The 21,916-nt window shown below is 40.8% G+C and overlaps 1 protein-coding gene across 7 annotated transcripts in view; it reads right to left on the bottom strand.

Annotated features, from left to right (window-relative positions):
* ALCAM (activated leukocyte cell adhesion molecule) overlaps nt 1–19,453 on the bottom strand; it is a 207,612-nt gene extending 188,159 nt beyond the window's left edge. For 4 of the 7 annotated variants that reach the window (XM_072722321.1, XM_072722336.1, XM_025989994.2 and 1 more), the window contains exon 1: nt 18,899–19,453. In XM_072722321.1, the coding sequence (XP_072578422.1) occupies nt 18,899–18,971 (73 nt within the window). In that variant the 5' untranslated portion in view covers nt 18,972–19,453. Of the gene's footprint in view, nt 1–16,584; nt 17,105–18,898 lie in introns of those variants that run through there. The other 3 variants (XM_072722360.1, XM_072722350.1, XM_072722343.1) reach the window with 3 other exon arrangements.
* Nucleotides 19,454–21,916: the final 2,463 nt, after the last annotated feature.

The raw sequence follows: 21,916 nt of genomic DNA, 5'->3' as shown, positions 1-21,916 counted from the left end.
TTAGTCAGTTTGAAATATCATTAACACTTAATATGATCTTAACCAAAGTGAGATTGAAATTATTGGGAAAATCCATGTTTATTGGGTGACTTGCTCACGGTACCTTTGATGTTTGTTTTCACACTAAAGGATTAAGTTCAGGAGGACAGCATTCTAAACATTGGAGACTGTACTTGAAGAAGGAATAAAATGATACTAATCACTTAGTAGTTCCTGAATTAGAGCTTTGTGGGAAGCAATTATGCTTCTCATAAATGTGCCTAACTCGACAGGAAAAAATACAACATACCTTTCCACATGAATTTAATTTTTTAAAGAAGAAAACCCACAACTCACTGAGGAAACAAGTAAATATAAATATATTTAATTTAATGTGATGACAGGTGAAGTCTAGGTTTGTCAGGACACAGATTCAATATCTAGGGGTCGAGAGTATGGGTAAGGGGTAGGAAGGTAGGCTGTGAGGGAAAGTCTTACAAAATCTAAGCATGGGGAGTAATGTCCCTAGCTAATGAAAATGGATTTCATTGAGCTTTGTTTGTGAATAAACCTAGAAAAAGACCCTGTAACTAGGACCAAATCTCTAGTTTATGCTGGCCTTGAATATTTCTATTCAGTTGGCCCATGCATGAACCATTGTGCAATTGATTCCAAACAGATGTACAGGCACCTGTTCTAACCAGACATTTCACTGGTTCATTTTTGTCTTCCTAACTACGCTTTCCAATATCCATTTCTTGTTCCTTCAAATTTGTTCAGTCATCAGACTTCCCTTCCTAGAATTTGAGTAATCACCCACTTATCTCTTTCTTGCTCTCATTTCTCTAATTTTAACTTCCTCTACAAACTTGGGAAGTAAATTTATTCTGGCTCTAGCCCATTCTTTGGGTAAAGGGAAGGAGAAGCTCAATGCTCAAGTTCACCTCAGGCACACTGATCCCTGGGTTTAGAGCAGATCATTCAAGAGTATATTAATTATACTCTATCCATCTGTGGGGGGCAATTTCAAAAACACTGTCTTACTACATTCTCATTGGCTCAGGCATGAACCCATGAAGACACGCCTTCTGCACTTCCCACAGATCTGAGTGTACACACATATACTCAGTTGGAAACTGCTACATGGTATATTTACTTAATTTTATCATTAAATGATATTTCCTACCATTACTTAATTCAAATTCAGTTTATCTCTAGAATTTAGCAAACTAATGCCATTCAGATTCCTAAACGATGATAAAGAACCATGAATTCACATTGTAGACTTTGACAAGCACTGCTAAATTTGGTCAATAACTCTCAGGATTTCAAGAGAGCTTTGCATCAAAATTTGTCCACAAGAAGTTTCTAGACAGTCATTGCTCTTCCCCCTTCAAGATAAGAAATTCAGCGACTATTACTAGCAGGAGAGATCCAAATTTGGAATTACTAAATTGTATTATCAACTAGGGGTCTCGGCAACACAGAAAAAGAAAAAATGTTTTATAGTACAATGCTACTGGTCCACATAAGTAATCTGTGACAGTTTATCTTTTTATTTTTTAATAGCAATTTCCCTTTCATGCTACTTTCCAGGTCTTGTCTCTCTCTTCTTTCTGTAGAAAAGTCCACTCATTTCCTCCTACACCTCCCTCAGCAGAACAATCTATCCTCTTAAACATCACTTGTCCTCTCCAGTTACAGAATATTCATTTTTCCTGTAATCACATCCTTTATCATAAAACTTAACTTTTTAATCCCATAAACACAGAATAAAATAAGACTTGTTGATGATAAAAACTATTTCACCACATTAACCATGGACTCTGTTTCCATAGAAAATCGACAGCTCAATTATTTATATATTGTCTTACATGTTTGTGGGACGATTATTTTGTAGGGTCACAACACTGTTAATGTGAAACCTGTATTAGATGCTAAGAATCCCAGAATCCAGGCAATATTTGTCATATGAATGGACAACACTTTTTCTAGTGGTAAAAGAAGTCTAAAAAAATTGTCATGTAGCCTATTTGATTAAGCCAGACTCTTGACAGGTTGTTGGTATGGCCCAACCAGTTTTACATATTTGAAGAAAGCGAAAGTCCCATCTACTTGGCTTTTATTTGATAATATCTTTACTCTCCCTATTTTTTATGCATATGCCATACTGCATTCAAAGTCCTATAATGAAAAGGCTAAAAGTGAAATTTGATTTTGTAACTCAATAAATTAAAAAAATGTACAGCTGTTAAACTTAAAATTGGCTATACAGATATGTTGGCAATTTTTTTTGTGAAGTACTATTATACATGTATACAGGTTTTCAATAAATGGGATCTACCAGTGACAACGTGCTGGATTTATATGGGTTTATCTGGATAAATACCCTTATATTAGAAAAATATTTATATTTCTGGGTGGGAATTCAGGAGACAACTTGACAATAGGACTTAAGTAAAAAATTCCTAAAAGGTTTATTTTACAGTGAACAAGAGAATAAAAAAAACAGAATACAGATGTTAAAATTCAGAGTAACTGAGAAGGATACAAAGTAAAGTAAAGAAATAAATCAAGACCTTTGAAAAAACACTTTATATAAAAACATTATGGAAATTAAGGTTATTTTGCCCAGGGAAGAGGCATCAGACTTAAAAATAATATGTTTTCATCTATCAAATACCATCAAAAATGAGATACAGTGATGACTCCAATTCTGAACTTTTTTTTTTAAATTAGTAATGGCCTATTTCTTAAAATTATGTTAGTTGCAAGCACATGAGTTTTGTTTTGCAGTAAAATATATGTGTATATTTCCATTTTTTCATTAATTTTTCTTAGGTTTGTGTCTGAATTTAAACTTCATTAGAAAATGATTTTGCAAAACACCAGACTTTCTCCAAATAATCTCTAATATTTTACTGTTATCAGCATTCAGAGATGACCCACAATACACATGTATTTTCTGTAGTTCAGATATATTAAATATTGCCTGCATGACTGATTAACTTTCTCATGAAATCTTTTCTATACTCTTTTTGCCATATTCTGGAAAATGTCCTGATCCACAGGTTTAATCTAAGAATTAAAAATAAGAAAAATATATCTCTTACATACTGCCTACTGAGAAGGTATCCCTACAGTCATCCTAGAAAAACCTAGTTTTAAAGATAAATCAGTTTAAATTAATTTCTATATTTCTCTAGATAATCTTTAGTGTTCAATGTTTATGGAAGCTCTAGAACAATACAGTTATCAAACTTTTATTTTATGTTAACCTGGATTGGCACCTGAAAGAAAAACTAGGCTAACTCAATTCCATTTTTCCATTTCTCTCTTTCTTTCCTTTCCTTCTTCCCACCCTCGCTTCTTCCCTCCCTCCCTCCCCCTTCTCCTCCTCCTCCTTTTATTTTATACATTACTCAGTGCTCATCACTGTCAGTGTATTTTTTTTTTTTTTGAGAAAGAGAAAGAGAGCACAAGTGGGGGTGTGGGGAGGGACATAGTGAGAGGAAGAGAGAATCTTAAACAGGCTCCACACCCAGCACAGATCCCATCAGGAGGCTCAATCTGAAAACCCTGAGATCATGATCTGAGTTGAAATCAAGAGTTGGGCACTTAACTAAGCCACCCCCCCCCCTTAAGTGTATTCTTAAACCTCTTTGTCTATTTTACCCATCTCTTCCCCCTACATCCCCTCTGGCAACCACCAGTTTGTTCTCTGTATGTTAAGAGTCTGATTTTTGTTTTCTTTTTTTCCTTTGTTCATTTATTACTTAAATTCCACATATGACTTGAAATCACATGCTGTTTGTCTTCTTCTAACTTATTTTACCTAGCATTATACCCTCTAGATTCATGTTGCTGAAAATAGCAAGATCTCATTCTTTATACATCTGAGTAATATTTATATTTTACCCATTTATCTGTGGATGGACATTTTGGTTGCCTCCATATTTTCACTGTCATAAATAATGCTGCAATAGACATAAGGGTGCATATATCTTTTTCAGTTAGTGTTTTTGCTTTCTCTGGGTAAATATCCAGTAGTGGAATTACTGAATCATATGGTAATACTATTTTTAATTTTTTGAGGAACCTCCACACTATTTTCCACAGTGGCTGCACCAATTTACATTCCTACCAACAGTGGGTGGTTTCCTTTTCTCCACATCCTTGCCAACACTTACTTCTTGTCTTTTTTATTCTAGCCATCTGACTAGTGTGAGGTGATATCTCATTGTGGTTTTTAATTTGCGTCTCCCTGAATAGTGATGTTGAAGGTCTTTACATGTGTCTGTTAGCCATTTGAATGTCTTGGGAAAATGTCTATTCAGGTCTCCTGCCTAATTTTTTAATTGGATTATTTGTTTTGGGTTTTTTGTTTTTGTTTTTGTTTGGTGTTCAGTTTATAAGTTCTTTATATGTTTTGGATATTAACTCTTTATGAGATATATCATTTGCAAATATCTTCTCTCATTTAGTAGACTGCCTTGTCATTTTGTTAATGATTTCCGTTGCGGTGCTTTTTATAATAAAAAGCCTTTTATTTTCTTTACATAGATTAACTTTGTTTTTGTTTTCCTTGCCTGAGACGACATTATCTAGAAAAATGTTCTATGGCTGATATCAAAGAAATCCTGTTTTCTTCTAGAAAGCCTATGTTTTCTTCTAGAAATTTTGTTTTATGTTTATGTCTACGTCCTATTTAGATCTAATCAATTTTGAGTTTATTTTGGGGCATAGTGTAAGAAAGTGGTCCAGTTCCATTCTTTTGCATACACCTGCTCAGGTTCCCAGCACCATTTGTGGTGAGAATATATTTTAACCATTGTCTCTTCTTACCCCCTTTGTTGTAGATTAATTGACTAAATACACATGGGTTTATTTCTGGGCTCTGTACTCTGTTGCATTGATCTGTATATCTACTTTTGGTGTCAATATCATAATGCTTTGATTATTAGAGCTCTGTAGTGATCTTGAAATCTGGGATTATGATACCTCAAGGTTTGCTCTTCTTTTTCAAGACTGTTTGGCTATTCAGGATCTTTTTTGGTTACACATAAACTTTAATTTTATTCGTACTAGTTCTGTGAAAAATATTGTTGGTATTTTGATAGAAACTGCATTGCATCTATAGATTGCTTTGGGTGGTATGCAGATTTTAAGAATATTGGTTCTTCCAATCCAGGTGCATGGAATATCTTTGGGTAGATACTAACTCAGTTCTATTTCTTTTTATACTTTGTTTAGCTTGTGTAGAATATGGCAAATATTGTTTCTGTGGGTTTTGTTAAAAGCCATAATTCAGGAGACTTATCATTCTCTAAGTTTCTAAAGGCAATTGAAAATTTATCTCAATATAAATATTTCTTATTCAAATGTATTTTGCAATTTTAAGTAAATTTAATTAATCATCAAGATTTCTAATTTTTATTAATCTATTTATTCAATCACTATATCTGTGCTGCTGGAGATATGTTATATATCAGTAGACACAGAGTTGAAAAAAGATTAAAAAGACAGAGCTTTTGCCTGCAGGAACTCAAAATCCTCTAAGGGAAGAATGGCAAGAATAACGAGGCAATAAGTGAAGTGAGCTCTGAAATTACAGACAATGGACACTTTACGGAGATCAGGGGAGAAATTTTGGAGGAAATGGAATCTATACTCTGTTCCAAAGGATGGGGATACTAGTTACTCAGGCAAAAAAAGCTATTGGTGAGGGCATGACAGTGTGTTCTAGAATAAGAAAGTGACAGGGAACAAGAAGGCTATGGTACATCTAGAAGTATGCCTGGGACATGGAATTCCAAGAAAGATTGTGGTGAAAATGTTAAGTAGAACCTTTAATGCTATACTAAGAAGTTTGTATTTTATCCCCATTCTAATGAGGAACCACAGACTTATCTTAAGCAGAGCAGAAATCTATTCATCTTGTGCCACTCTGGAGACAGAGGGGAGAAGAGACTGGAAAAGGGCTAGACTGAAGTTTGAGAAAACCATTAGACCAGACTACGGGTATTTCACTTCCTTAAAATATTACATCACCATGCTCTATTTCACTCTGAAGCCACAGTCTACATATACTGTCTTTTTAACACACATTCTTTCATTCTTCTAAGTTACCTCTCACCTACTTATACTAATGAGCTAAAACAATATGTTATCAGACACTGTGAACAACAGCCTGAAGGGTGTCTCGTTTTCACCTTTAAATTGGCCTTTAAGTTTCAACCACGGAATTGCAATGCAATGATGTTTCATTATCAGATGAGAATTATGTCATAATGAATATACTTCTAATTAGTAGACAAAGTTTGGGAGTTTGTGGATGACTTGTTTTATAAAATGAGTAGATTCAAGGTTATACCTAATAAATAATATGACGTCACTGTCATTCATACACCATTTCTTCAATGGGGAAAAAAAAAGCTGTAGTGAAGAGGAGCTAGAGCTGGCAATTTTACAGTTTTGAACAACCTGAAGCCTCTCTTTTTTATGTACTCATAGGAGAGTAATTTGGGTTTATAATCATATTTTGGGGAAGGTGGAAAGATCAACTGAGATTAAATAGTTGAATAATACTAACAATTTATAGAGAGCTCGTTATTTGACAATCACACTCCTGAATGAGTTTATCCCTACTGCACAGGTTGGGATAGGAGAAGGGTTATGCCATTTGCCCAGTGTCACCTGATTCTTTGGTAGAAAATAGAGACATGGGTTTCATAACCACACAATTTGGCTCCATAGCCACAGTCTCAAACTCTAATCTATAATGGAGAGTAAACACAATAAAACAATTACTTACTTTAAAGAATGCTTAAAACTGTAATGAGTAAACTGCAGGCCTCAATCCCCAGGCTGTTCTCTTAACAGCACATTTCATTTTAATATGAAATGTTTAAAAGCTGTCTCTGTGTTGGTGATTCTTAAATATGCCAGAGAACTGGGCCATTTCTTTAACTGAGAGCATTTCAGTAATAGATTAGGAGGTCTAATATGTGGGATTATACACTTTTCTTCAAGATTCAACAAAATAATTTCCGTTTTGAGTAAAAAATAAATGAGGATCATCATTTTAAATGTTTTTTTTTTCTTAATTGGATGTCCAATAACTTATAGCTTACCATCAATTCAAACCTGCAAATTTCTCTAAATCAATGTATAATTTTGAACGTTAGAATTTTTAAGCTGCAAAGATTTTAGACATTACATGATACAACACTTCCACGGCAAAAATGGATCTCATAAAAGGTAAGTGAATTGTCAGGGTCATACACAGGTGACAACTTAGATGACTCCAACTATATTTTCAATCTAAGTCAAGGGGATATTTGGGAAAATAAAAAGAAAGAGATGGGAGTGTAGACTGGTTCCATGTAGAAATCTATAATCATTTGGTTAAAAATGTAGGTAGAGTTATTGAGAAAAATACCAGCTATTTCTTCTCCTCTATACAAATGTATAGCTGTTTCCATTTAATAGAAACCACAAAAGTAGTATTCAAAAATTCAACATTTTATCATTGGACATACACTTTGTTCTCCTTTGATGCCTTGCTATATTAGAGTGAAGTATGCTTTACAGGAGTATAACTACTTTAATTTCTTCTAGCGATTTGTTATCCAAAGGATGCAGAGAACCAGAAACTAGGATTTTAAAGCGTATATTATTTGTAGAAGCATTTCTGAATCCCATTTATAAGAGGATACTACTCAATTTCTAAAATATCATTAACATTCAAATTATAGATTCTTAGTAATTTCACTATTAAATTAGTAACCACCAGAAAATTATGATGAATAGAAGCACCCTATAGTGTTCATAAAAGGAAAGTAGTGGAGCTCCCTCTATTGAATTATAGTTGAGAAAATATGCCTTGTATTTAAAAATCATAATTTTAAGATCAAAATTATAATAGTAAAATTTTTCTCTTTCTAAAGTCTAATATATTTCAAATTATAGAAACACACATACCTATCAATTTCTAAGGATAATTTTGTAAATTACAGATGTCCTTATAATTCTAGAGCATGTGTTTTTTCTTAATAGTTTTGGCTTGCAGGAAATCACATTTAAGACTGTAATTTTCAGTTTGTGCTTTTCTTTTGTTTTCTTTGAATCAATAAAACTGAAATTGCCTGACAGATACTGAGACTATAAAATATTCTAATAAGAATATGAAGTCCAACTTTTTTATGGAAATCCCCCAAAATGTACTTAGATGGAACTGAAATATATCTTCAAGCCAGTAAGATGAGGCCATTTTCACATATTTCTCTGATATGAATAAACTGACATTATTATATGATTACTAAAAAATGTGATTCATAACAATTATTATTGAGAATCCACTATGTATCAGGTACTGAGAAATGCTGTACACTCATTACCTTATTGGAACATCCATATCAAATGAACTTGGTAATATTAAGTTATCCTCATATTACAAATCAGAAAACAGAGAGCTAGAAAATCAATCTAATGTTCAGATCCAACACCGAAGCCCTTGGACTCTGGTGCAATAGGACCTAGGCTATGTATTGATAGTTTGTTGAATCTGTGAGCACTAACATTCCCTAAGTATTAGGCAGAGAATTATTTTTTTTTAATATCACGGAGGTATAACCATATTATCTACAATAAAATCACTATTCAGGCAGTTCCTTTCTAACCAAACATTTTGGATCAATTCTAAATGATAACCTTGGGATGCCTGGGTAGCTCAGTGGTTGAGCACCTGCCTTCAGCCCAGGGCGTGATCTTGGAGTCTCGGGATCAAGTCCCACATCGGGTTCCCTGCATGGAGCCTGCTTCTCCCTCTGCCTTTGTCTCTGTCTTCTCTCTGTGTCTCTCATGAATAAATAAATAAAATCTCTAAAATAAATAAATAAATAAAAATTAAAAAACGATAACCTCTAAACCATATCCTGAAATTTTTTTTTTTTTTACTGTTTTGTCATTTACTTAGAAAGGAAACATGTTTCTTATCAGCAAAGAGAAAAACAGCTGAGCAGATACAGGTATTGTTTTAATAAACAGATACTTATTTGTCATTCTATTATGATAAGAAAAGCCATTTTATCTCCTACTAAACAGTCATTTCCAAAAGAAAATTTCTATTTGAGTACTAGATTACCATCCATTGGGGTTGGGTTGAGTCAAGGATTAATCCAACAGGGTAAACTTAAATATGTATCACATTCTACTCTTAGATCTCATAACATAATCATTATTCATATTTAGAGCCATGCCCATCTCTGCAAAGATATAAAACCTATGTCTTATAACCAACATAAACATTTTTCTTGGAAAGTGTCATACCTATCAGCAAGTAGAGAAAATGTCTGCAAAATAAAGTATAAATGCCACAAGTTGAAATATTAAAAACTAAATGCTAATAAATAAATAAATAAATAAATAAATAAATACTAAATGCTAGACAGAAACTGCTTCATTTATGAAATTATAGTTTGTGCTCATTAATATTAATTCCATTATGAATATTTGTTGCCTTCTTTAAAAAATATATTCTCAGCATGTGCTTTATGAAAACTCTTCATAGACATATTGCTATGTTTTTCTATATAGAAATTGCAATAAAAATATGTTTTACTCCTTTCCGTAATAGATCTAAAAATTACAGGGTAAAACATACTTAATGTAACTAAATATACAGAAGATGATACTTTTTGTCCACAGTAAGCAATTTTGATGAGCCTGTTTAAACAAATTTGATGGAAGAATTGTTCAGAATATGACTTACTTAAAAATAACTGAAATCTGTTTAGTAAGACCTATTATACAGGGTTGACAAAATGGCATTAGTTAATCCACCTACACACAATGTAGTTTATACCAACAATAACTAACACAAATATTTGGAAACCATTTATGTAACATAAAACAGTATCAACTATTCTTAAGGCTCACATGTTGTTGTCTCTTTATCCACTGCTTTAGTCAATCTGCTCCCATAGAGTATGAATCTTCCAAAATAAAAGGAAATATGACTTACATTTACATAGTTTATGTTCTGAAAGTTAGCCATCTTATGGGGAAAGAGCTATGATAATAATTCATAATAAATGAACCTCTTTCACCCATTTTCAGTCCCTACACATGTCATAAAAGTTAAGAACCAATCTATCTATAGCTTTCGCCTTACATGTGAGTGTACTCCTATAATTCCATTTTCTCCTATAATTCCAAAATAAGTCCTATAATTCTCATTTTTCCCATAGTTTTAAATAAATAAGAATCAACCTATTATCCTGGTTTCTTTAAAGGAAGTTATATTTTCTCCATAACTCTGTACTATTAATATGAGGAAGGGCATCCCCATATGCTGTTTTTGGGATTTTAAAGATATGCACTCTTTTTTAATTGAGATATAATTGACATAAAACATTGTATTAGTTTTAGGTGTAGAACAGAGTGATATATGTATATATCACAAGTTTAGTCAAAACCTCATCACCACACAGTTACATTTTTTTTTTCTTGTGACGAGAACTTCCTAAATGAAAAATGCACATACTCTTTTGACTCATCAATTTCACATTCAGGACATTTTCTATTAACATAATGGCACATATGAACAAGAACATGCATTAGGATTTTCACTACAGTCATGTTTGTACCAAAAAAGACTGGAAACAGTCTACATTTCCAAGAACTGGGGAAATGGTTAAATTAATTATGGTGTGTATGATAAAAACCAATACACCTTCAAAAATGAGGTAGAGCCATATGTCCTGATACAGCATAATTTCTTATTTTCCAAAATGTGCTGTAGAGTTAAAAAGGCACAAAATGGTGTGTATAGTATGTTCCCACCTGGTTTTTTAAAGAGGGAAGTGTATATGCAAATATTTACTTGTATATGAGTACTTGAATAAGATCAAACAGATAGATCCTCTCTGAACCCCTTAACTGCTGAGTAAATTAGGGAAATTACAGGAAAGTATTTGAAGGACTTCAAAGAATTCCTCGTGACCTCCAGAAGTTAGAAGTCATGTTCCTTCCCCTGTTGGCATCTTAACTCATGCCATTCTCTCAGCCCATATCTTTTGCTTGATTATTCCTGAGCACCCACCTCAGATATCACTGAAAAAAACTTTCTGATTTTTTCCTAAAGTCCAAACCAAATCTGGCCACTCTGATGTAAAATGCTCTTTATTTGTCCTTGTAGTACCTAGCAAAACTTCTACAAACTATGTAATTAGTTGATTGATGTCGATTTCCCAGAGAGAATAGAACTCGTTGGCATGACAAGACCTTGACTGTCTAGTAACTAGTTTATTGCAGTATACTCAGCACCAAGCACAATGCTTTGCACATACTGAGAATGCAATAAACATTTATTGAATGCTGTTACTTATGCTGAATGGTTAATTTCCATTGTTTTGTTTTGTTTTTTAAGTTTTTATTTTAATTCCATTTAGCTAAAATACAGTGATATATTAGTTTCAGGTTAATTTACATGAGGTTTAATCTTGGACTGGCCAACAATGTAATACTTGGGCAAGTACCTAAGTAATTTCAAGGTCCTTTATAGCTCCAAACCTTGACTGTATGAGTTTAGGCATAAATGAAACCAAGAACATTATTTTCTGAAAAAACTGGCTAATTATTAGCTATCGAATTTTAGGTACTCTTTTAACCTTTAGCTTCATCTATCTCAGCTGTCAAATAAGAGAACTGAACCAGATGAATGTCTAAGGCAATTTCTCATTTTATCCAACAATCCCTCTTCTATCACATTTTAGTTCTGACCATGATTTGCATGCCTTTAACTCTTCAAATTGTGTGTGCTCTCTCACTATCGCTCCCTTCTTCTCTTTCTCCTCTTTCTCTTCTCTCTCACACACATACTTAGCTTTCCATAATTCTAATCCAGGAGAATATAAGGGATCAGCCATAGGATATTGGCTTTATTAACACTGCTTGAGCCTCTCTATAATCTCTCACATTTCTTGCCAAAGGACCTAGAAGAGGAAGGTGTAAACTATGAATATGGGGCTAAGTAAGGATATTTGCTGCTATCACATCCCCCACTGGTTGACTAATTGCAAAAATGATACTAATCCTCTCTCCTAGTCTTTATCCACACTATTTGTCAAGTGTGTTTTGTTTTTTGTTTGTTTGTTTGTTTTTTCTTTTGTTTTGTTTTGTTTTGTTTTGTTTTTAGCTCTTTCTATTTGATAGGAGATGACTTCTCCACCCTTGAATTTGAGCCAGGCTTGGGGCTTGTCTTCACCAACTGACTGTGGCAGAAGTGATGGGTTGGCAGAAGAAGTCTTCCACACGTTTGCTTTCTCTTAAAACCCTGCTTCCACCAAGAGAACAAGCCTAGGGAAGTCTATTAGAGAATGAAAGACCATGGAGAAGAATCAATTTTTCCAGAACAATCATCAGCCAACACCCAGAAGCAAAGCTGCCTAGCTTGACACACAATAAAATATAGTAAAATGAAGATATCTAACTAAAATCAGAAAAACACCCAACTGTCCAGACTAAATTGCCAGAATGCAAAATAATGAACTGCATAAAATGGCTACTGTTTAAACCACTATGTTTTGGAATACTCTTTGCTCACATAGCAAAGTTAATTGATATACTTAATTGATAAGCTATGGTTCAAAAATTCAATTAGAGTAGCTACACGTGTTTTTATGTTTTCTTCTTGACTTGGAACTCCCAACCATTAGGGAAGGTGCTGACAAGAGTTTTAGCCACAGTGACCAATGCCCTCTCCCTTCATTCTGCCTTATTAATGAGGACAAAACTATGGCATCCATTACTTTGTGTGCTTAGATAATATTTTCTCAATCTTTCCTACCTCCATGCCCTTCTGGGGCACCTGAGGCACTTATATAGATGAACCAAATAACACATGTGTGCCTAACTAGGAATAATCAGTCTTGGCACCAATTGCTCTAGCCATATTGTTGGCTGCCCCAAGTCAGGTCACCAGTTGTAACTGATACAACTGTGGTTTATATGTACAAAAAGACTTAAGAGCTTCCTTCGATTGTATGGACATCCCTGATTAATATTTTTAAATCCAAATTAATAGTGGAGCTACTGAGAAACCTCATAGAAGAACAGCATGGGAATTGTGCAAATGGCTGAGAAAGGATTTCAGGATCAGACTGAAATTAGCCTTCCCTGGATAAGTATAACTCCCAGGTGAATTTCAAACACCATTATTTTCTTGGTATCTTAGGTCAATTTGGTTTCCATTCCAAACCATAGAATCCATAATGTTTTACACCCACTACAATATTCTGAGGTTTCAGGCTATAACCTCACATCTTTCCTACACTTGACATTAAAGGGCATGTGGCCTTATTGATATTCCACTGTAGCTTATAAATAAAAAAAGATTAGAAATATGTACTTTGTCAGGAGAGTACTTATAGTTAAGCAGTCAAGACAGACATATCAATAGACAAGTCATTAATAATCATGGTAGCTATATAATTTGTCATCCAAACTGCACTTTTGAGGGTGAAATAAGGTACCATTAATGATTGAATCAGGACATCAGAATAAACCAAGAGTATTATGGATATACTGGGATGTATGGCTCATGGAATAACAGAGGAGGCAGCTTTAGGGGAAAAAGGGCGGGGCGGCGGGGGAAGGTAGTTGGCTAGCAAGCCAGAGAAGCTGGACAGGGCTCTAATTTCTGATTAATCTATTCTCCCACAGTTTAGTTTTATTATGTTGCAATACTAAGAATTCTTAGATGATCAGACATAGGCATGTTCACTGAAATACTTCAACTCAAAGTCGAATTAAGTAATCAATCCTTTGATTAAAACTGTTTTGGGTTGGACTGATTTCCCTGTGAATGGAATGGATAATTGAGAACTGACTGGATAAATAAAAGAGTAAGCACTGAAGCTAATTTCATTCTTGGAACATACACTACAATAATGGACTATGATAATAGGTTACCATAAAACAATTACTGAATACCACAGTACATTTGGAAGTAGTCCTAGCTGAAATATATATGATACTACATCTAGTAATAAGGTAGGGAGGGAACCATATAAAATTTATTTTTCAAACAGAGAAATCAACTGGATGAGAATATCAGTAATCAAATATATAATAATACTCTGTATACTATAAGGATAGTTGTAATAACTATAGGATTTAGTCTTATCAAATATGGTCTATAATATCCTCTTCTTAAATATAAAAGATATAGTTTAGTCTTGACTTTGTTCTCTATAAGGAAAATTCTGCCCCAATTAAAAAAGAAATGAGAAATATAAATGAGCATTTTTCCAGTCCTTTGCCACTTCTTATTGAAAATAAAAAGTAGCTAATAACCAAGAGTAAGCAAATAAATAAATATTAAGTCATCACCCACCACTCTTAAGGAAACTTTAATATTTCAATGAGTTAGCTCATTTCTTAACATGCCACATACATTCATGTATAAGAAATGGAATGGGCCTTTGTGAACCATAACAAATGAAGAATAAAACTGACTGAGAAAAGTTAAATTCAAGTTTGTAGGTATACATGCTATTTTATTAAAGCTGCACCTGTGTTGCTTTCCTCCATATTTGGGATATATGTGCATGTGTCTGCTTGAGTTTACAGCTTCAGAGAGCTAGAACTCTTTGGTGATGTTTTATGCTAAATAAATGGCCAGCACAGAAAGAAATGTTGTTTAAGACTATAAGACAAGGTGATTGTGAAGTACTTAAGATATTATATGACAAAATACTGCCATCTAACACCAAGTAATGCTGACAACTTAGTGCTCAATTTTATAAAGGCCTCTGTTTAATGACATAAAAACTTGAGTGAGAAAAAAAGGAAAAAGAAAACAGACATTTTTGCCTGATTTTTTAAAAAATGGTCAAAGTGATAAATGTAATAGTGTTTTTCTATTAATAATATAATAAAAGTCTTAATATAGCATGTTATAGTTGAAAAATTCAAAGTGCTGAGCAAGGGAATATTAATTTCACCAAAACCAGAACTATGCATTACAAAGGGAGAAAATTTTGCAAATGTGAAATAAGATGGAGCAGAAAAACAGCTTTCCCAAAGTCAGAACATTCTCATGGCATAACTAAAAACTGAACACACGAGCGCTAACTCCTGTAGGAAAAAAAAAAAAAATTCCGGTAACACTTAGGACTAGTAGGTTTTTATTGATTTTCCTCTTTTTAATAAGTTACCAGCAAACAAGCATTCTCTTCCGAAATTCTATTTAAAAAGATAAGTTAGATTGAATTTCCTAAAAAGTCAAAAAAGGTTTGGAATTGTGTCATGAAAATATTTTGGATTTGCATAGATTTTAAAACCACAGGAAAGCATTCCTATTTTCTATTTCCTTCTATATTGGACTTAAAAACCACCTCGCAAATCAGCTATTTTGTTGAGGGGTATGCTTAGGCTTTGCCTTGTGAACATATCAGCATCAACCATCACTTATATTTCATGCTAGGAACCACATATGTAGTTTAAATAGAGGCAATCTTCCAGGAGGGATGGGTTACACTAATTGGGTTTTTTGAGACCTAAAAACCTTTCCCACTGTTGGGGTCTCTTTTCTCAGGACAATGAGAGACTTAATTCCTCTCTGTCACACTCTTTTTTTTTTTTTTTAATAGCCCTGTTCAAGCCTGAAGGATTAAGCAGTAGGTATTATAATGGATTTGTACAGGTAGGAAAAAAGATGGAAAATTCACAATTGGATTCCACTGACATTTTCTCGCAACACAATTTATATGAACTGTATCCAGTCTGTCTGACAGCATTAGAGAAATACAATTGGATAATGACTCTCTGCCTTGCCCAAATCAGCTTTTAGGACCTGAGGTCATTAGAAACAGTTTTGAGCTAAAGAGATCTCAGAGAGTAGATCCTTAGCCCACAGTTCTACCTACACATGAGAGAGCCAAAGCCGGAATATATGAAATAACTTGCTCAAGTGCCCAAAGGTGAATGATGCTGAGCCTAAGCCTAGAAAAGCAGTTTACTGAAAATAGTACCCCATTAAATTGTAAATTGCTATTGGATTAAATAAGTCATCAAGGAAAAAAGCAATATTTACTGGCTACTAAGCAGTGTGTAGTTTTTAAATTAAAAAAATGTTAGTAGTCAGTCCTACATCAGACTGTCTGCAAGGACATCATTTGAGTTGATGCTTTCCCCAAGGCCTACTGAGATAAAACTGAATGTGTTGAGAACACACTACCCTTCTGGGGGGGGGGGGGGGGGGGGGACTTTAAGTGTACTTACGTCTTGGAACTAACCTTATGTCAGTGAGAAATTAAGAAAAATTCCTGAGAGGGGTGCACACAAATGACCCGCGAGAAGAAACAGTTAACCACAAGGGTCCCACCTCCTTCTCGTAAATAATCAAGGGAAGCATTTTTTAAAAGCAATACAGAATGTCACCACAGGCTGACGCTCTTTCTACAAGGATAATGAGATTCTTGCTTCCTGGGATGCTGAGCATTTCCTTCATGGCCTTAATCTCTGAATTCAGTTTCTGTGGTCTAATGCATATCCTCCCCCTCCCCTCAAAACAGGTAACACATCATGCCTGAAACATACCAAGGACTCTGCAGCGACTACAAACCAAAAGATCTGCAGGGGCAGTTTCACAAACTGCAATTCCTGTTCCCCGGGTCTCGACAGCCTACAAGAGCTCCGGAAACCAAGGACTGCAGGCGGGTACGTCGGTCGGTCTGCGGGACGAGGCCAGCCGTCGGCGCCGCAGCCCCGGGCTCAGCTGCGCAGCGGGCTCCCAAGGAGGCGCGCTTGCCTTGCAGGACTCGCGTCCTGGGTCTGGACAAGGCGCCGTGAGTGCCAACAAACCTTGCTTCCAAAACACAGTGACACGGCCCCGAGATTTCTGCACATATGCCAGCCGGGTAAATTCAAGGAAACCACTCATCGGGGGCTCTGGGGTTTCCGACCCTCAGGTCGGCCGAGGTCGAGGACAGCCCCAGCTCCCCCCAGAGGCGCGCAGCTGGGCACTGGCTTGGGGACCCGAGCTTGCGGCTCCAGAAAGAATCACCCAGAAGGAAGTCTGAAAGCGGAACCTTTCCCCGTTCGGCAGTTAAATGAATGTGAGGAAAAACCTGCCCCCCACCCCCACCCCCACCCCACCCCGAGGTGGCTCAACGGAAAATAAATCCCAGAGCGACCGCCCGCAAGAGGGAAGTGGGGTGCGCTTCGGGGAGACTGCACTCCGGGCGGCGACAGGGTCGAACTGAAAACCCGAGGGGGGGTGTGGGGGGGGGGGTCCTTGCATTTCACCGACCACCTCACCCCGTCCAGCTTCCCCTCCGCGCGGCCCCAGACTGGGTTCCCGTCCCTCCCGCCGCGGACCAGGGGCTTCTTGCAAAGGGAGCTGGCCCATGCGCCCAAGTCGAGGGGGGTCCCCCCTTCCCCCCGCGCGGGGCCGCGTACCCCCACCCCACCTGCCGCGAATCCGGTTCGACTCGCGTTTCCCGGGCCCCGCCCCAGGGCCAGACCTGTGTCACAGATGCCTCCTTCTCCAGCCTCAGAACTGCAGGTGAGCTCATCAGCTCACCCAGAAAGGTAACTTTATCATAAAGGGATCGGGCGAGGGCACCCCAGCACCCCCCGCCCCCGGCCCACGCGGCGGCTGCAGTTCGCAGCCACCTGCCGACCTCATCTCCCCGTCTCGCCCCCAGCCGCCCTTGCCCTCTCCTCCTGGGGGACACCCTGAGCCCCTCAAACCTCTGTTTGGCCTCAGTGTGCCAACCCCCGAAGGGATGTGCCGAAATTAAAGACGCGAAAGGGAAGGGAGTCTTTCTTTAATAAAAACTACAGAAAAGGGCACGAGAACCAACAGAAGCCGGGGGGTGGGGTGGGGTGGGGTGGGGTGGGGGGGTAGGGAGAGAAAGGAAAAACCCAAACAAACCAGGAAGTAGGAGTTTGACTTGCAAATGCTTATCTATGTAGGGCTAGAGATAAAACTTCAAAGGGAGAAAAAAAAATTCCAAAAAAATCCTCAAGTCCAGCGATGAAAGGAGCCTGATGGTCTCAGCAGCTGACGGCGAGCGGACCGGATGCCCCGTTAGGAGCCGCTCGCGTCAGCCGACCCGTGGGTCCCAGGATGACAGCCCCAGGGGCCGTCCCCGGGGTCGGAAAGGGATTCCCGGCTACAGATTTTAATTCTTGGGGATTTTGCCCTTTTTTTTTTTTTTTTTTTTTTTTTTTGAGGTTCAGTACATAACTGAAAACTGAAGACTGAAATCCCAGGTCCTAAAAAGAAAAATGCACAAACGGCTCTACTAAGGTCTCACAACCCCGGCTGCTGATTGCACCCACCACCGCGACCCCCACCCACCCCCCACCCAGACAGTGGGGGAGGGGGCGTCCAAGCCAGACTGCAGCCGCAGGGGCTTTTTAAGGGAGCGATCAAAGTCCTCCCTCTCTCCTCTACCCCTCGCTCCTTCACCTCCCTCCGGGGCGGGGGAGGGGGTGACCCGGGGGCTTGATCCCACAAAGTGCTGGCGGCTTTCCTCCGAGCTAAGCGAAAGGGAAACTGCCCCGAGCGCAGTGACGTGTCCTGGGAAACCGGGAGCCTGGAGGAACGGTCAGAGGGCAGGGGCCGGCCGGCCGGGCGGGAGCCGGGGGGGGCAAGGGGGGGCGCCGGGGCCCGCCCGAGGCCCCCCGGGACCGCAGCCCCCGCAGCGCCCGAAGGTCCCGGAGACGGCGGCGCAGCCCCCAGTCCCCGCCCAAACTTGAGCCGACCCCGGTGAGCCCCGGTGAGCAGCGCAGGTGACCGGGAGCGGCGCGGGGGCCAGCCCTGCGCGCGCCCCGCCGCCCCCCGGCCCCGGCCGCGCCGCCCCCCGGCCCACGTCCGCGGGGCTGCTCCGAGGCCGCTGCTCACCTGGCCGGAGGACGGCGGCGGAGATCAAGAGGCAGAAGACTAGACGGCAGGAGGGGCCCGCCTGCGAGGCCATATTCCCGCGCCTCCCCGGGGGCCGCCGACGGAGTCCGCGCCGCAGGAGGGGGCGTCGTCCCGGGCCCCTGGCTGCCCGCGGGCTCGCAGGTCCGGACGCAGGGGCAGCGGCTCCTCCCAGGCACGCCGCCCCCGGGCTGGGGCCGCAGGACCTCGGGGCTCCGCCGCAAGCAACTTCGCGCCACGCAGCGCTCCAACTCTTGCTCCCCCCTCTGCGGCACCTGCCCGGGCCCCGGGCCGCTCTTCCCCGGAGACCCTGGAGTATTCTCGGAGCGGTGGACCGGCTCTTTTAGGCTGCTCGGCTATTCTCCCTGTCTTGGAATAACACTAGTAATGATAGTGGCGGCAGCGGCGGCGTGCATAGGGAGCCCGGCGCCAGGCGCAAGGGCCGGGGTGGCAGCCGCGCGGCGAGTCCAGGCGGTCTCCTCAGGTGGCAGAGCCGCGGCGGCGGCGGCGGCGGCGGCGGCGGTCTTCGGGCTGCTCTGAGTGGAGGGACGGGAAGGCGTGTGTAAGCCGCCTTTCTCCTCCCCCCGGCCCCCTCCCTCCTCGCTCCTCTCTCCTCCCCGCTTCCCAGGACGCAGCGCCGAGCAGGTGGTTGGAGCGCCGACCCGCAGCCTAGAGGCGCTGCAGGACCGAGTCGCAGACCGAGTCCCGCGCTGCAAGTCCGCGGGGGAGGCGCCCGCCGGCTCCCGGGTCCCGAAGTAGGAGGGGCTCTCCGCAGGCCCCGCCCCCGGGACCGCGCTGGCCAATAGGGAGCAGAGGCCGGAGCCGCCCGCCGGCTCCCGGGTCCCGAAGTAGGAGGGGCTCTCCGCAGGCCCCGCCCCCGGGACGGCGCTGGCCAATAGGGAGCGGAGGTTGGAGCCGCGCGCGCCGGGGGGGAGCGGGGAGGTCCCTCAGTAGGCGGGGCTCTCCGCCGGCCCCGCCCCCCGTGACCGCGCTGGCCAATAGGGAGCAGAGGCCGGAGCCGCGGGGACCGCCCCTTTCCAGCGGCTTTACCTTGGTCCTCCCGAGCGGACCTGCATTCCTTGGAGCGCGCCCAGCCTCGCCCGGCTTCCAAACACGCCTGCCCCAGACGCCTATTCCGGTGGCTCGCTCCGCGGGGATTTTTCGGCGGTGATGTTGCAGACTCGACCTTCAATGAAGAGTAGTGGGGCAGAGACGGTGGGGGGCGCGGGTGGGGGGGGGCGCGCCTTGGAGCCGAGGGGGAAGGAGAGTCAGGGGGGTGGCGGAGGAGGAGGCAAGGGGGAGGCAAGGGGTGGCCACTGGCCTCCTGCGAGGTCTCTGGAACGGGGCCGTCCAGATGCCGAGCTGATCCCGCCCCTCCAACACCCCTTCTCTTGGAGGCAGGTGCCCTGAGTCGACTGCCCAGTACCAAACAGAAAATACGTACTCTTTCCCCGGGGAAATTACATGAGGAATCTCTAGACCGTACTTCGTCACCCGGATTTTCCCAGCGTCTACTTGGCCAGAGCGTGTGTCTTTTATTTTGAATCAAGCGGCGATTTTAAGTTGCAAACAGAAAACCCTCTCAAGTTACTCTAAGGTTAAAAGCCAAGCTCCTCCTCGCTCGTTCCAGAAAGCCAGGCATCCCAGCAGGTGGACGGGCTTGTCTGGCAATTTCTAAAGATTGGACCATCTCCCGGGGCGGGGGGTGAGGGGGGGGGAGCATCGGGAGGCCGGGTCTTCTCCAGAGCGGAGCCCACGGAGGAGTGCTGTCCTCTAGCACTCCCGGGCCGAGCTGTCGGAGCCCTCACGTGGCTCCCAACCGGGGATGCGGGATCACCGCTCTCATCCCCGAAGCAGAATAAAATCGTGGCCCCTGAACCACTTCGCCAGGGCAGTAAACAGCCCTCCGAGCGTCACGGGCTCAGCTCCGGGTGAGGCTAGTCTGCAGCCGAGAGTGTCAGCTAGGAATCGTCGCACACCGCGCTTTCATCAGAAGGCTTCGGGTCACCAGCTAGAGGGGGGCGAGGGGGGCTGCAGGCAGGGGAAGCTCATTAAAACAGGCACACACGTGCACGCGCGCGCGCACACAGTGCTCTCTGGATTCTTTTATCTTTTTATTCTGGGAACTACTAAGCTCCATCTTCAGCTGTGATTTTTGTCAAAAGCTTGCCTGTCTTGTCCCCCCCCCCCCCCCCCCCCCCCGCCGCCGGTTCTCTTTATGGTAGCTGGTTCTAGAGGAGAGCTCTTACAGATCTTTCCTTTCCAAATAATAAGTAGTTTTCCCTGCTTGGATTTAACATTAACATTTTATTTGCATCTTGTGAACCTACAGGAAGGCTAATGCTAGGAGACAGGTGCCTTTTAATTCAGTGTTTCATAAGCTGGGTTTGAATTGCTAACATTCCGAAGGGATCTCCTAGAATTCCTTGGGGAAATCGTTCTTCTTTTAACAGCAACTTTAAGTAGCTTCTACTACAACAAATCATCCTGACTGTGGATTCAACCTGGATCCCCTCCTGTGTCTATCTGGCCCCTTTTGTTTTGAGATGGGAGTTGAAAAGTAAATCTGCAAAAGACAGACGGACTTAGGCTCTGACATTTACTAGCTACGTGATCTTGGTCAACTCACTTAACCTCTTAAAGCCTTAGTGTCTTTACTTATAAAAAGTGGTAACACTGGTGCCACCCTCTTGAGACTGGTGAGGATTAAGTGAGATCACACAAAAATAACCGGTAGGTATAATAGAAAGAGGTCTGGCTTTGGAGAGTAGTCAGAGTCTAGTTAAAAATTTCCTGCTCTGCCCTTACTCAGCGACTGACCTTGAGCAAAAGTCAGTCTCATAATTAAAGTTTGATGACATAGTAAAGTACCACCTTCAAAGGTTACGGCTAGATTGGATCAAAATATATTCTGTAAATTAAGGATATTTTGCACACACAGACACATGTGTGGAATTCTGAAACCAATATATATATATACACACGTGTGTGTATGTATAA

This window comes from Vulpes vulpes, chromosome 1 (genome assembly GCF_048418805.1).
Source record: "Vulpes vulpes isolate BD-2025 chromosome 1, VulVul3, whole genome shotgun sequence".
Classification (NCBI taxonomy): domain Eukaryota; kingdom Metazoa; phylum Chordata; class Mammalia; order Carnivora; family Canidae; genus Vulpes; species Vulpes vulpes.
Note: the sequence above shows the minus strand (reverse complement) of the source record. Positions and strands in the feature narration are given on the sequence as shown.